This window comes from Poeciliopsis prolifica, unplaced genomic scaffold, assembly GCF_027474105.1.
Source record: "Poeciliopsis prolifica strain line A6 unplaced genomic scaffold, Auburn_PproV2 SCAFFOLD060, whole genome shotgun sequence".
NCBI classification, from domain to species: domain Eukaryota; kingdom Metazoa; phylum Chordata; class Actinopteri; order Cyprinodontiformes; family Poeciliidae; genus Poeciliopsis; species Poeciliopsis prolifica.
In genome coordinates this window covers 951,588-968,402 of record NW_026562435.1, presented here as the reverse complement: position 1 = coordinate 968,402, position 16,815 = coordinate 951,588, and the positions used below count along the sequence as shown (strand labels likewise).

Sequence of the window (16,815 nt, the reverse complement as noted above, 5' to 3'; positions counted from 1 at the left end):
CATTAATAACTCCTGTTTAAAAACCATCACAGCTATCACTATGTAATGAACCTTTAATCGGTCATCATGTTTGGAGTGTGTAGCTATTTTCAGAGCAGCTGATGATTATGTTCTTGGGAAATGAATGAATATGCCACCAATGATCCTATCTGAGTACTGAACACAGAACTTGTGATCACAGTGACTGTCTCATCAAAATGGTACAAACACAAACACCCAACTCTGTGTTGTCACAGAGTTGGGTTTAAGACAACATACTTGTTCAATTTTACATTTAAAAGGTGTAAAGTTAGATTCCTACTAGCTTTAATTTCAGTACACACAAATGCACTGGGAACATTTTCACTTTTATTTCAAATGGAAAGTTGAACTATTGAGATTTGGTCTGGAAAGCATTTACTGTGAGAAACAAGGTACAACCTGGACAGGTTGCAATACATACATGTCAGCATCCTGTGAATCGCAAAGATAATATTTAATTGTAGAAAGTTTGTTGCTCATTACTGCTTCATATCTGTGTTACATGAAGGGACGGCTAGACTATATTTATTAGTTCTTTTTGCACTTCTTGGTTTTTCTTTTGAAAAAGCAAAGTTGATATGACGCTACCAGTTTTATACTGTATTCCTTGTAGTAATCCAGGAAATTGAAATAATGATTTTTACTCAGTTATGATGTCTCGTTCTCTGTCTTGTGTTATAAGGTCGTAATCTCTTCTAGTGTTTAGATGAACTCAGGTTGAGCCATGGTCTCTGGCTTAATCTGAGCCAGATTGAGCCGGAAGTTATGTGTTTGGTGGCATATGATAAATATGGCCGACACCCGCCCACGCACGCACACACAAAGGTCCTGTTCAACATTGTGAAATGGTGACCTTCGAGCTGTGAGGTCACCACACTTCACCCAAGTGTGTATGGATTAAATACATAACATTTGTCATATCAGTATTGCAGGTGTGACATTTCTTTTCAAAATACCTTCAGTGGCACTGATACTCAAACTTTTTCAATGGAGAGAAGGACAGAAGAAAAATGAGGCATCATGCTGAGGAATCATGCATGCGCACATTGAGTAAGAACAAGCCGTCCTTAGTTTTCATATTTGTTTCGAGGTCAGTGAATTTTTTCACCTGTCTGTGCAGATGAAGGAAATGGGTGTTTTAATCAAATCAGGAGAGGAAAATGAGCTGCCAACAAGGCACCTTTTAAAAGAGCAATCACCATCCAGCAGGGATGGACTGCATGTGAAGGGCGCCTGAACACTGAACGCCAGCACTGTACTCTGCCGACACACACACACACGCACGCACACACACACGACAGTCAAAACTGTTCATCATTTTTCACCTACAGTTTAACTGACTTTAACTACAGCCATGCTTGAGGACGACAATGAACAGCTCTGATGGAAATGAATCCTTAGGAATGTTCAGGGAAAACGTTTTAGTGTTTACATGCATTTAGTTCCATCTATCTTCCCATCAAGAAGCATTCCCACAGCATGATGCTGCCAACACCATGTATCACAACATGCACAGGCACCTCCTTCTTCCACATCTTTGAAGGGTCCTCTGCAAAGCTTGCAGGGAAACCTTTACATTGAATCTTTTGAGAGGCTAAATAACTTAGTTTGTAAAGTAAATATTTAACTTGACAACAAAATATTTAGTTATCAAATATTTAGTTTGGAGCTAAATGTTTAGCTCCTTTCTAAATATTTACATTGGAGCTGCATATGGTGAAAGTATGATTTTTCAAAATGAACTCACATTTTTGTTTTTAAGACAGGCTAAATAACCCAAATTATTGCTGTTCCTTTTTTACTATAAGTGTAGAAAAGGCAGTCTTATTGAAGCAGTAATTGTTATAGAGATTTTTTTGTAATTTTCAGCAGGCTATGCGGGAAGCAAAAATAAATTACGATAAACAATTTATTTTTACAAATCAGCTTCTTCTGAAAATCTGTGTACCTTTGAATTTATTGAAGGGATGACATGCTTAAAAAAATTCTGCAAGTCGTGTTGCATGAAGAGTGATTGTAAACGTTTGCGCTGCCCAGGCAAAGACACCAATTTGAAGAGTCTTCATTTAGAGCCAGGCTCCATAAAAGATAATGAAAATGTCACAGAGCCTTATGTAATTTGTAAGCACTGACAGCTTTCCCACAGAGGTGATAACTATTGTTAACTGGTGACATTTATAAGCAATGAGAGTGTTCTCTTTAATAGGCAGGGCTATGTTAAAAAGGCCCAGTTACATGAGATAGAAATTTTCATTTGACAACAGCTTACGTAAGCTCTGTGTGTTTTATTGGACTTTTATAAAGATGTCAAAGCGGAACAAATGAAAATTTATTCATGCAATGAAAATAACAGGAAGATTTTAACCACATCATATTCTGACCATCGGGTGATATCTTTCTAGATTTTGCAGGCAAAACATTTTGGGCGGATAAACTGCTTTTTGAATTGCAGCAAAGTTGTTGCAGCTTTTTTAATTAGATCCACCATACTGCTGAACAGAAGAGAAAAGTAAACTGCTGCTGCTGCAATGCCTATATTAGCTCTGTTTATATTGTTAAATAGGACAGGGTTTGAATGACAGAGATAAAAATGGATGCTTTATGCTGTACTTAGCTAATAACGCTGCTGTTTCCCACTAAGTAACTGACTGAAGCTGGCTTTGAGGCTGACTGCAGATAAGCATCTACTTTATAAGGATGTGCATAATGAGCAGCTGTATACATAAACACTTGTGCTCCTTACAAAAGCTGACATGTTAACTTGGAAAACGTATGGCTGCTGTGAAGCTGAACATGCGGCAACAAATGTTTGCTCCATTGACAGCAAACATTTGCTTGTTTTTGACAAAACCAAACTTTTGGCAAATTAAGACATCATATTTATAGCTAATTTTGGATGCCAGTTGCTGGAGTTTAGACAGTTCCAACAAGTTTATTGTTTTATTTTCTAAACTTGCAAAATAGCAAGTTTAGAAAAACCCTGTAATTAAGGCGAACTATCTATGGATGATATTTGAAAGAGATGTCTGAGGGAAATTTGTATCAGCACAATCTATTTCCTTGCTGGTTATTTAAAGCAGGGGCTCCCAAAGCTTTCCACACCATGGCCCCCACACAGCACTAACCTCTGGCCAGGGACCCTCTCTGCAAACACACAGTCAATGCTACAAAATATGTTAAAAAAAACCCCAAAATAAACAAAAAAAACCAAAACATTTTATTCATTATTGAATAATCTTTACATTCATTTTGCATTAATGCTGTGTAATGTCAAAACTTTGTTTTATTCCAATCAATCAAATCCATCTATAAAGCACCCTTCATGTTGGAGGCAGCTCACTGGAAACACATAATAAATGGTATTTCTTAACTGGGTTTGAACCATCCAGGGTCACAGACTGCAGGTGCAAATACCAGAGCTGTGAATTAAATTAAACAGAAACTGGTGGGAATCTCTCTTTTGCTCCAAGAGGACGGGTGGATATTAAAAGCAATGTTTCTTAATCTTTTCTTAACTTCCCTGGATTAGCCAGGGGAGTCATTGCTCATATTCTTTGGTTAATTTCTTAATAAACTAATAATCAAAATGCATTTTGATTTGTTCTTGATCGACTCAGTGTTAGCATGCTGCCTCAAACCTTTTGATTTCAGATGGCCTAGAGTTCTATGGTGGAAGATTTTACTACCAGATAGAACAAATTTTCATCACAATCCCCTCTTTTGAGAAAAAAAAATCATATTTTACATTAATCACATCAGATGTTATTTGATCCCCACAATTCTTATGGGTTTTTTACAGCAGTGTTCTCCACAGCGGGTCTCCAGGACGGTTCCTTTGGTCTTTTCTCATCAGAAACTTTTCGGTTTTTTTTTTGGAAGCAAAACAAGCTTTTTGAATTTGACTGGCTCTTCTGTAGTTAACACAGGCCCTGCGGCTGGAAGTTGGCCCCTGTCTCTTTAATAAACAAAATCAAATCGGACCTTGTGGGGTTTGAAAGTGCAACTCAAAGTAATGTGTTCCTGATGTTGAAATCATCAGGAACACACACATGCTTCTTATTTCACAATACATGTGTGTGAATGTGTGTGTCATGTGGCATGCTGTGGTGCAGTGCATGTGTTTGGGATAAAGGGAGTAAAATTCACATTTTAAGGATTCCTTTAAATTGAAGTCACATTATTACATTTGTTTCTTTCTCCAGTCTCAGTTACATAACCAAGAAAAACACTTGACCAGACATTTAATTAACAGTGCTTGAGTGATTAGTGGGACAGACTCAGCAGCCCTACCTTTGCAATGGTTTCGTGGAACTTGAACAATGGGTCGAGTGTTTCTGGCGACTCTGCAGAGAACTGGGCCTCTGACAGGAAACCGGTGGTCTGAAGAGCAAAAAGGAATCGTTAAACATGTTACAAATGAAGCTTTTACATTTTTTTCAATCAGTCAAAACCAGGGGTGTCAAACTCCACAGTCCTTAAGGGCCACTGGGTGCCCTGCAGCTTTTAGATGTGTCTCTGCTGCACCACCTGAATAGAATAATTAGGTCATTAAGGCTCTGGAGAACTGATCTACACAAGGAGGTCATTAAGCCATTTCATTCCAGTATTTTGTACCTGTGGCACATCTAAACACTGCAGGACAGCGCCCCCTGAGGACTGGAGTTTGACACCTGTGGTCTAAACTAATCTCAGTCACTTTGCAGGTAATTTGACCTCATCAACAAAACTTCAATAAAAACCTTGGTCTTTAAACATAAGTATCTGTACTAGACTATGAAATTATTATTTATTATTTCACAGGGTTCTTTTTTTCAGGGTTTCTTGTGTGTTGGTGTTGCTGTGTGAGTAACACAAGATATGAACCAAAGATCTTGAGATTAAACCAAACTGGGAGCTGAATTTGTCACTGTTACTACGGTAACGGAGCCTCATCCTAACCAAACACTGCTTTGGTGTGTTGAAAGGAAGCTAAAACGAATCAGAACATTTTGGCTGTGTTCAGACTCACAGGGCCTCACTCTGAGCACACACCTGTGGATTAGCAGCCCTGCTCACCTCCTCCCAGCTAGCTCAGAGCCATTAGCCTTAGACATGCAGTGCTAAAGAGCAGGCCAAATCAAGCACTCTGTTCTATACTTCACAGGGGCAGCATGAATAGGCAGGGAGAACTGAAGGTTTTAAACAAAGGAGCTTCAGCCAAGATCAAAGACACCTGAGTTTTGTTCCCATTAGAGGCCTTTGTGTTGCTAATCTACACCTCACTTCATCTTTCACACAACAGGAGCTCGCCATGCCTTCATCTCATGCCTACTTTTTTCCTTTCAGCTTTTTTCCTGGTAAGAATTTAAATAAGAATTGCAAAGAAATACATCATTAGAGGTTCATATGAACAAGCTGCTAAATTGGTTAGAGTGAGTTACATCACTAATGGTTTATAAAGGGCCTATCAAAGCATAGAAAATGTTAGCTCATTGTGAGAGCTGCAAACCTTGTAAATAAAACTCACCTATCAGCCCTGCTGATGTTTCTTATGTCATCATATGTATCAACTGAGGTCTGGGAAAATGAAGAGATCACATCATGATCTCCATTTATGATGTCTATTTCAGTTTCAGTTGGATTTGAATAAAAGCACACCCTATTCTTCTAACTGAAGTGGCTGATTAGCTAATTACCTGAACCAAACATTTTATGTAAAGAAGGTGAATATTAAAATTACTGCCATGGTCATCAATAGGACCAGCAGTATTCCAACACAATGTTGATGGTACCTAAGATAGAAAGGCAGGAGGAAGCTCATTTTTTTCTGTCACCTTTTTGTTGCTTTTATCTACTAAGATGCTTTACACATTTTAATTTAAAAAGGACATATTATGTATTTCCAGGCATATTGTACTGTTGTTTAGCACAGTCAGGTCACTATGTTATCTTTAGTTGTGATAAAAAAGATAAATATATCTAACATGACTTATAGTTTCACACATAGAAATTGGACCTCTGTCGCTTTAAAACTCTTGCTCTCTATAATGAGCTCAGCAAAAGAGCAGTTTCACCAGCTGTTTGCTAATTGCTGTTGGCTAGTCTGAAGGAGTTGAATGGGGAAGTGGAGGTAAGGGCTGCTCTGTGAGGTGAAAGCTTGAAGTTTAGTCTGCAGCTGCAGAGGAGCTGCACCTCAAAGACACGGCGAGATCCAACCAGCTGTTTTGCACAGATGAATGGTTGCTATGGAGATTAAACTTTTTCTTCTTAGATTTCATACATTTTTGACAATTAAACATTCAAATGACGTTAAAAAAAAAATGTGATAATGTATCTTGTTACTTACTGTATCAAAATGTTCTTCATATGTTGCATGAAAATGCCTTGTTTTGTATTTTTACTTTAAAATAATGCTAAGCAATGTTTTAAAATGCAATGGCCAAATTTCTTACAAGCTGTGGTGAACATAAAATTTCAGCAGACAACAAAGAGCTGCAGAGCTCCTCATTGGTGCTAAACTCAAGTAATTTGTTATGTTTACTTTAAAATCTAAAATAATCAAATAATCAAATTGAAATAGGATTGAGATTCTCTAAAACACACTTTGACATTTGTGAAAACAGAAAATCTCCTTTTCCCTGAGGAAAAAGGTTATTTTGTTTCACCCAAAATGTCTAAAATCTTGTTTCATCTTTTGAGCTCTTAGGATTTTGTTTTTTAAATCTCATTTCATTGGCCGGATGCATATGCACTCTGTCAGTTTTAATTCTGAACTTTGCTCATGATTTGGAGATGCTACATTTATTATAAAGAACTTATAATCTATTTTCAAACTAAAGGGATTTCCACATTTTCCCAGCAAAAAGTTTGCTACTTTCAATGCTTTAGTTTGAAAGTAGCTTTGAATTAATGCTTTAGTCTTCCTGATTTGTCCCACAGACAGATTTTTTGGGTGACTATTAGATTAGACTGGGAGTAATCAAGGTTTGTGAAATTACAGTGAGCATTTGACTTTTTTAAATCAAATTTAATTTGACGTAATTTGAAAACTGCTTTTTGTTTTGACTAAGTTTGTCTTTATCCAATATTACAATTTTTAAAAAAATAAAACAAATAATAAATTGAATAAAATGAATAAAAACCACACAGTTGTTATTGATTAACTGCTTGTGAGGCCTAACAAATTCTCTGATATTTACATAAGTTAAATTATGCAAGAAAACGGTTGCATGCATCCAGAAATACAAAAGTTAAGAGCTTAGTTAGTATATTGAAGAAATATTTTAAAGTCACATATGGCAGAAGAAAACAGGGGAAAACAGACAGTTCAGCTGATACTCAGGACAGAAGCAGTTGAGATAACAATGTTAGAAAGAACAAAGGGAAGGAAGAGTAAAAGACAAAAAAGGAATGATTAAAAAATCTTTGAGTGTTCATGAGGTTAATGTAGTGAATCCTTGTAAAATGAACATGCAGACAAACATCCACTTTCATCACAGAAAGTGGAGCGGAGCAAGGAGAGGCGCTGCATCGCTGAGCTTAGTTCCACCTGAGCTGGATTGCCATTGATTTTTTTTTTTCTGCCTCTCATTTCTTAGTGAGGATCCCATCTGTCCATCTCCTTTCTCCCTGTCTTTCCAGGTGCTGAATGTAATTGGATTTTCTCACTGTAAAACTGTGTGTTTAAAACTCTTCTGGAGCTGGAGTTTGGACAGCCAGTCAAGCTTGGAAGCTAAGCTGAAAACAACAGATAGAGAGACTTCCCCAACGCCTGCCATTTGTAAACAATTCAGAGTCTAAACATAGGTATCTGTTTTTGGACTATCATTTTTTAAAGATAATCTGTTGGTGATTGCTAAGTAACTAAATAGAAAAAATGTTAAAGCTGCCAAAGTGAAAAGTCAAACTGTCCACAGTAAATACATATTATTGAAGGTAAACATTTCACTTTATTTGTTGGCATTTTTATCTTGAAAATACCAAAACAGCCCAGGCTACTTACAGGTAAGACCAGATGTTTACATACACTGTAAACCCTCAGTTTCTCACTGTCTGACATTAATGTGAACGCTTTACTGTTTTAGGTCAATTAGAATACCAGTGATTCCTATTTTTTAAATGTCACAAGAAAAGACCATTTCAAATTACTTTCTTCAGTCAGAAGCTTCTACACTCTATCACTTTGTTTCTAAGTAACAATAACAATTCCAGATAACGTCGTGGCTTTGCAAGCTTCTGATAGGTGAACTCACAGAATGCAACAGGAGCTAAATCCTATGAAGGACATTTAGGACAGCAGCTCAAACACTCTGCTGTGTTTAGGTTTGAAATGAGCATATTAACGTCGGATCAAAGGCAAAAGTTCTCATGAAGATTCTGGATGAAGCTGGTAAAAGAAGAAAGTTATCCTCAGCGATATGATCCTATCTCCATTATTATTATGCTCCTTATTAATATTATAGCCTTGATTCTATTTTTACTTTACTTAAGTTCTGAATGATTCTAGTTCATTATGTTTATTCCTAGTGCATAATTTTGTTACCGTTTGATTTATTTTCATTTCTCCTCTGGTGTGTACTCTCCTTCAGTTAGTCAGGCCGGTCCACTGTTCCAGCATTCACATTCCTAGTTTTTATTCATGTCTATCATTCCTCCTCACTGGTTCCTCCTGTTGAAATCAGTTCGTTTCCCCATTCCTTCCCAGTGCAGCCCTGCTTCCTTTCCACTTCTACATCAACACCACTCACAACATGACAAGATAGGTGCACTTCATGATACATGTGACATAATTACACTTTTTTCCTTTTAAATAGCTACAATCCTGTCAGACTGGATGAAGAGCCACTGTGCTCAAATTCTCATTTGGATTTATGTCTTTACTTTGGTTAGGCCCTTCTACGACATGGAAACTTAAGTCTTTTGTAGTTTTTAACTATTTTTTTACATCCAGATTTGTTCAGCATGTTGCTTCTTCTTTCTTTTTGTCAACTCTAACCAGCGCTTCTATGCTTGTGAAACCCTGCAGCTGCTCTCACTCTGTATTATATAAGATTCATTCTGCAACCTCTGATTATCCCTTACAGTTCATAACTGCTAAAAGTTAGTGAGGTAAATCAGGAACATAATGTGACTTAACTTTGATGGGGGCCATCGCATTGAGTGTGAAGCATGAAGATGACAAATAGATCATGGACAGAAAGGATGATCTAAACATAAACTGAAGTATGTGTCATGTGACAAAATGGGAAAACAATTGGAGGTGTTTTCGCCTCCAATTATGCCAAATGATGTCAGTTGGAGTCCAAACCCCTTAAAACCATTCCCTCCTTCTTATTAGTAGTTTGTGTTTAATGTTTAACATTTTGAGGCCTTGGTTTGCTTTAACCATCAGCTCAACACCATCCCTGCCTCACCGCCAACAGAACCACTAAAAGTTCGAAAGCTTTCACGTTGGAGAGGTTCCATTACCAGACTGCCCTCTTAAACATTTGGTAGGTTCATAAATATTGATGGGGTGTGCTCATGTACCATTATACTTTATGAAGAGGAGGAGAAATGTGCGTAAATTTGCTAGTAGAAAGTACTAAAATAAATGAGTTACAATAAAAACTTTGTGGTTCTTTTCATTCTATTAAATGTCCTCCAGCAAATTAAAAATGATCAGGCTGAAGCCATGTGCTGAGACAATATCATGCCCTGGCTTTCCAAATATTTGAGGAGTTCTTTCTTGTTCACCTTCACCCATTGCTGTGTCTGCTTCTTGAGTTTTATGCTTCAGGACACGACTGCGGTTGGACAATTAGGGAAAGCTGGGAATCTGAGGTAAAAATCTGATTACACCACCTTTACACAAAACCAAGGTTTTCACTAATCACAAAATAGTAAGAATTACTTGGTAAGTAACAGGACAGAAAAAGATTTGAACTTTTAAAAGCACATAAAGCTTTTATATTTCACTACTTCTTAAACAAAATGTGTTTAAAAGTGCAAGTAGGTTTCAGGCAATTAAATGCAAAATCTGAACGTTATTAACTTTTTACCTAGGTGAGAATCTGAGAAGTTGTCTATCATCTGACTTGGATCAAAAAGCCTTTTGAGAACATCAAAGACACCAGCTACATTCTATTCTATTATGTACATTTTAAGTCAAATTAACATGTAAAAAGGAAAATGCTAATTAGTTATTATTCCTTCTCCAACCAGGCTATGTAGAGTTTAATTTAATCAAATGTTGATACTAAATATGGTAATTGGAAACAGGAAGTAGAGCTCAATACAGAGAACAATTAAGGTGCATTCTTTGTTGGTAGAAAATAATAACAAAACAAGCCATGTTTCAAATGAAATATCAAACAAAGTCATTCTCTTGATTCATTTTACAGTTCTGTCTCAGAAATTTAACTGCATTTGTTAAAATTCTGATCTGTGTGTGAGAGCTGTTTTCACAGAAGCTCTTATGGCAACTATGCATCCAATGACATTACAGCACCAATGTCATTGGATCCATTACAGCACCAATGCACAACACTTCATCATAAGAGACTTTACCAGCAGAAGTAAATTCAATCCAGTCATATACAAATTCCAATTAGCAATCTATCAATGCAGTCAAGCTCAGCCTTTTATTCAGATTAGTTAAACAATGTTTGATGACAAAGTAAAAACAAATATACATGGTTTCCATTTTGTTTTTACCAATTAACATCTGAAAAGTGTCAGTCCATTTGATTGGATATTCCTAAGTGATCACCTGCCTTTAATAGACACCACAAATAAATAAATCTCTGACATATTCTTATTGTAGCAAATAGAAATCATTTTGATAATTCTAACGGACTTGAAACAAGGAAAGTTTGGTCTGATTTAGCCTTACTCTGCGAGAGAAAACTGTGTATGTGAGTTTTTATTGAGTGTATGTAAACTTCTGGACTCAACTGTAACTCGGCTGCAGGGATTTGAACATTTTGAGCCACATAAGCATCAATTTGACTGAAAAATGTAACTACCTGTGTCACCTTAGACATTTCAGTAGTAAGTGAGACAATAAACCCGACTCTGAACTAAATCTCCTGAAAGGCAAAACACAAACTTTACTGGAGGATATTTCAGGGCCCTGTGTTATTTATTATTAGACATTTATAGTCATGTGGTACCTCATTAGAAACCTGGGAAAATTATTAGCATTTCAACTGCAAACATCAACCTCCACTGAATTGTTTTTAATGAATGAGTGAAAAAATGGGAAAGTTACTTTTATATGCAACCTCAGTGTTAAAACATGGTTTAAATAACATTACTGTGACTAAATCAATAGCAGTATGTGTATCAAACCATCTATGCTTGCATAACACAACTCTTCCTGTGACCTTTACCATTCAGTGCCTGTCTCTCATAGATATTGTGGAAATTAAGACTAACACTCAGTGCAATCTGAGGTTTTGCATTATCAAGGCTCTCTTCAAATGACAGGGTGATAATAGCTTAGAATGGAGCTTTACAGTAATCACAGAGGCAATCACTGTATCCATCATTACGGTGATTGCAAGGTAAAGTTTAAAAATACTGCGAACATTACAATTAGTCGTTCTCAATGGGTACTTGCACATTCTTGATTGGCTGACATTGACATTTAATGCTGCATTAGCAACAGTTGAGGAAGGCTTCAAATTTCGGGTGATGAGCTGCATTTCGGGAAAGGTCTGTATGGGTCCATTCAGCTGATATGGAAGAAATTGTGATGAATCAAAAGTAGGAAAATGAGGCATTTATGATGGAAGACAGTCTAATTTATCAGTGGACATATTTAGATTAGAACAAAGTCTGCTGCCACCAAGAGGATGAACTCACTGCACTTTGTGGTGGGTTTGTTTTAGCCTTTCAGTGTGCTCTTATTAAGGGCTCATGCCCCAAAATATATCAAACAGAAGACATAAAACACATTTTTCTGAATAGGGTGGCGTTAGAATGGGTTTCCTGGTTCCTTACACAACCAGCAACTTTTAATAAAAGATCCTTTTATTCACTTTCTACCATTAGTTACTCACTAAATAAACAAATAACAAATACTGAGATAATGTAGATATTGAATTAACACTCACTATTGAAGGGGATGCCACACTTGGCATCTTAAACTACATGAAGTTGAAGAGAGTCAGTGGGGAGAAAATATTTGGGTTTCCTCCCAGGTCTTGTTAACTCTACTTCTGCTTATCTGAATTTAGTGGTAAACAGGTGGACAATTTGTTATATACAGAATTTAATATATATAGGTAAACTCCCATGATTTTTATACCCTGTCATACTGTTGTCATTGCCATGTACAAGATGACCCAATCGATTCCTCAAACAATATAGACTGCCAAGTTTATTTAGCTGAACCCCTGCAGCTAAGTCTGTCCGGTTGTTGTTATTAATCACTGAGTATCTATGAAACATAAGAGAATGCTTCTATCCCCTGCACTGCAATCCTGTTCCTGGCACACTTTATCTTTCTGGCAGTTATTTGATTATACCTTGGGGCACGAAAAAGTAAGAGAAGGAAACAGAGAGAGTATAAAAAAAGGTGAATTAGAAACTGACAGTGGAGAAAGAGGAGATGAAGAGTTGGGAACGCTCAGATAAAGAACAACAGTAACATTGCGTGGATCAATAGGTTTGGGTTCCAAACCCTATTGATTTTGTTTCCTTCCTCTCATCTTCCAGTCTTGGTCTCTTTAATACACATTTATTTTCTCATTCTGTCTTTCTCCAGTTTCAAATGTTTACATCTGGGTGGTCCTCAGTGACAAACTGAAGCAGTTTGTTCTGCTGTTACAGAATCCCAGTGGCCAAAGCAAGCTAGGAGAAATCAGAGCTGGGTCCCATTACCATTTTAATTAAAGCCATTGTACAAATGAAAGCGGAGTCATTAGTGAGCCAGAGTATTTGGACCTGAGTGGGTGGAAAACAGAAGACCTCACCGTTGGTCGTTATGTACCACTCTTTGAGCTCCACTTTAATGTTCACCACAGGACATCCACAAGCTCATGCAATATTCACATGAAGTCCATTCACCATTACACATACCACATGGTCCTAAATGCTCAAGAACGAAATTTAAACAGATGCACAAGACAACATTCTCATGGAATGGAGCATCATTAGATTGACTCGGGTTTCTTTTCAGCACTGTGGCCAAGGTAACAGAGCCATACTGCTGTTGATTCAACAGTTAGTTCACCATTAAATCATCGGGTATAAAGTGATGCAATGATATGTAGACTAGAGCAATTTTTTTCATCACCTGTTTATCTTTTACAACATTTCTAAAATGCATGTTTCTCTGAAGAGGACCTCAAGATCCTTCTTTTAAAAATATTTTATCAAGATTTTCTTTCACTCTTTTATCAAAAATTCTTTGGTTCAGAATTCTAACAAGAAGGAAAACAATCTCCTTTGCAAAAATCCTTTTGGACTGAGTGGAAAAAAATGACACTAGAATGAACCATAAGCACATATCAGAGAACACAGCTTATATCTATCTGTATCTTGTCCATCCTGAATATGTAAGTGTGGGTTTATGAGCATACATGTCTCTGCACCTTCCTTTTAAATGAGTCTCAGCCCTTATAGGATCCACCAGCGTATTAAATTAGATGCATGTTGGCCTGTCAGGATGTGTTAGAGCTGCATGACAAGCCAGCATATACAGACTGCGCTGGCACTCACACGTTTTGCATACTTTCAGTCATGTATACTTTAATTACACTGTCTGCTAGCTGGTGGAGGAGCTCAGCAGCTGAAGGACACTGATGATAACCACCTCCCTCAACCTGCATAAGACAAGACATAAACAATGTAAAATATGAACTCCAAACAATTTCTGGGCCTTAGAATTCTGTTAAACATTCATGAAGACATATATCAATACTTAAAGCAGACACTGATGTGAAAAGAGTCAATGACATGTTCCCAGAACCAGACTGACGAGTAATGGAGACCGGACATTTGCTGTTACTGGTCTCAGTCTGTGGAATAACTTACCCTTTAACATTAGATCTGCACATAGTCTGGAACACCTCAAATCATTCTTTGCCATTTACATTAGACATTGTCATTTACCTGCCCTGTCTGTTTAATTTATTGAGTTTTATTTTTATGTGTTTTTATAAATAGTGTACAGCATGTTGGTGCAGTTATTATTTTTAAATAAAATTGACATTGCCTACATGCAGTTTGCTGAGTTTCTTAGACAGATACATTTCTCCAAATTGGCATTATGAACTTAATTGCACTATATAGCATTATAACCACAGTTAACCAGATGGTCTGTATCAATTTGTCTTCAGGACTGTACTGAAATGACTGAGACTACTGAATATGACCTGAAGCTGCTAAACAGACTAGAGACGGCACTTGTGCTTTGGCACCTGAACTGAAGCAAATGTAAAGGGACAAATAATCTGCAGCCATGGGTGCCATTAGGGGAACATTAAAAAATATCTCAACTTTCAACTTTGCCCAGTTAACATTTCACATGGATCTCTGACTGTATAATTTCTTCTAGTTTTTTGTTTGTTTTCTCTGAACACTAAATAGTGTCAGATGCCTTGGAATCTGGGATTACTGTTCTTTATCCATCTAACCACATTGGAGTATGTAAGTCCATAATGCATAGATGAATTTAGAAAAATGTTTTGAGCCATTTATATTTATCAAAACAGCCATAGGGTTAACTGAAGATAAGTCATGCCTTTCCTCACCATTTAATTGTAGCGTCCTTGTTATGGTAAAATTTTGTCTTTAATCTTTATTTTGCATCTCAACCTAGCTATTAAGCTTTCCCCAATGAGTCTGTAATAGAACAATCAGAGAAACAGATAAGGTAGGTGATTCAAAGCTGCCAAATGAGAATTTCCACTGTTAACCTGTGTTTCCATTTATGTTTTAGTCCAACTGATAAGCAAACATAATGGAACATGCATCAATATTTCCTAAATCCCAGATCTATCTACATATCACCTTATTATTTGAGGACTGAAATAACTTCAATAATGCCAGAAAATTATAAATCTCTAGGATAAAGAGAGAAATATGAAGCAAGGAAGCAGATGTTACCAGAAAGACCCTGCTGCAATTGTTATTTTTGTAGATATTGCTGCTAGTGCCCCCTGTTACCCTTAAACACCTCCCAGGCAGCATTATTGTGATTTTCTGAACGTTTGCTTTCAGAAAATGATTTCGCTAGTTCAATGAAACAAAGGCTCAATAAGAATATAATATAGAATTAAACTGGTTCAGTGGGAAGATTAGTCTTCTTGCAATCTGAGCCTTTGGTCCTTAACCCCAACCTGGCTCCAGATCTGCTTATCGCAGTAAGAATGTGGGAACATTCGTGAATGTGATTGGGAAACCGTGGCTCCAGTGTGACCAGAAGAACACACTATAAATTTAGTCCATTTACAATACATCAAGAAAGAATTTATCTTCCATCCCCACATTCCAGAGTGTGTGGGAGTGTGATCTAAAACAAATCGGTGCTCTGCCGGTAACACTATCAAATCCTGTAATCCAGCCCATTGCACTGAACAGATGTTTAGGGTATTTTTTTGTACAATTATGTGTGGAAGAGGTAAACTAGTTCTCCTCAAGCAAAAGTATATATATAAAAAAACAAAAAACAGGAAGAGGAAGAGAACAGCACATGTGATGGGTGTAATTGGACCATAGAAAGAGGATACATACAGGCCTAGACCAAATGAAGCCAGAGCTTTTTTCAGAACTACAATTTTTCATAAAATAATCTTGTCCAAGAAAACTGTTCAGCCACACAAACCCACTGAATTTCACCAAGAGTGTTGTTTTAAACACGCCAAACCAATAGGGGGCAGTTCAGGGAATCTTTCAAAACAACCACAACCATGTGTTGGCTCTGACGTCACACTGCAGACTGTCGCATTTGCCTCCAAATCTTGGGTTCCAATATTCACACGCAAATACAAAAATAGGCTAATAGACTAATGACTGAGCAGTCAATGAAAAAATAATCCTATAAGAGAATTTCTACTTTTTGACAATTTTTTATGCACAGATTAAGATTTATTTGCTCTCACACCAAGAAAGAATCAGCTGTAGCACAATCAGAAATATATTAATTGAACTGTGGAGAAACTACCTTTAGCTGAAGTCCAGTGGTCTGTTCTGTCTCAACAGGTCACTGTGATCTATGTAGTGCTAGCTAATGGTGGCTAATGGTGGCATACACCATTTTTAATCACTACATCACATCATTAGTAACGAAGCTGTATAGAAAGGCTTTAGGAGTGTAAAAAATTACTAAGTACCAAAACAAAAGGCCAAACAGCCAAAGGAAGGAGAGCTGAACTTACAGAAACACAGAAAATGAGTTGTAAGGTAGAAACAGACGTTTGGAGAAACGATGGAACTTCTTTTCATTCTGCCAGACAGTAAAGAAGAACGATATTAAATTACAAGTGTGAACTGTCCTTTATTTGTTTTTCTTTGCAATGCCTCAGATTGGGAACCATTTTGTGTATATGAACTGCTGTCTGACACTGAGGAGCTTTGTAGGGTCTTACAATGGGCTTTTGATAGCATTAGAGGTGTTAGACTGAGCCCATTATGGAGGTTGCCAGCTTTTCACTTGATCCTCCTCTGAGTCGTCCTTCTGGAAAGTTCGATAAAATTAAACGTGGCTCCCTAAAATCCTTTTCCAGTAAGGAACCTGGCTCGTCATCTTCACCACCAGATGAGTTGCGTGACTGTGGCCATGTTCCAGAACGCTTTCGCCAGACGCAAAAGCTGTCCTCAACAGTC

General features: G+C 37.1%; 1 protein-coding gene across 1 annotated transcript in view; it reads right to left on the bottom strand.

Annotated features, from left to right (window-relative positions):
- The window catches only part of LOC129379684 (inactive N-acetylated-alpha-linked acidic dipeptidase-like protein 2), a 312,373-nt gene that overhangs the window by 61,204 nt on the left and 234,354 nt on the right, over positions 1 to 16,815 (bottom strand). Inside the window, exon 14 of the mRNA XM_055060485.1 lies at positions 4,312 to 4,401. Coding sequence (XP_054916460.1) covers positions 4,312 to 4,401 — 90 coding nt within the window. The remainder of the gene's footprint in view (positions 1 to 4,311; positions 4,402 to 16,815) is intronic.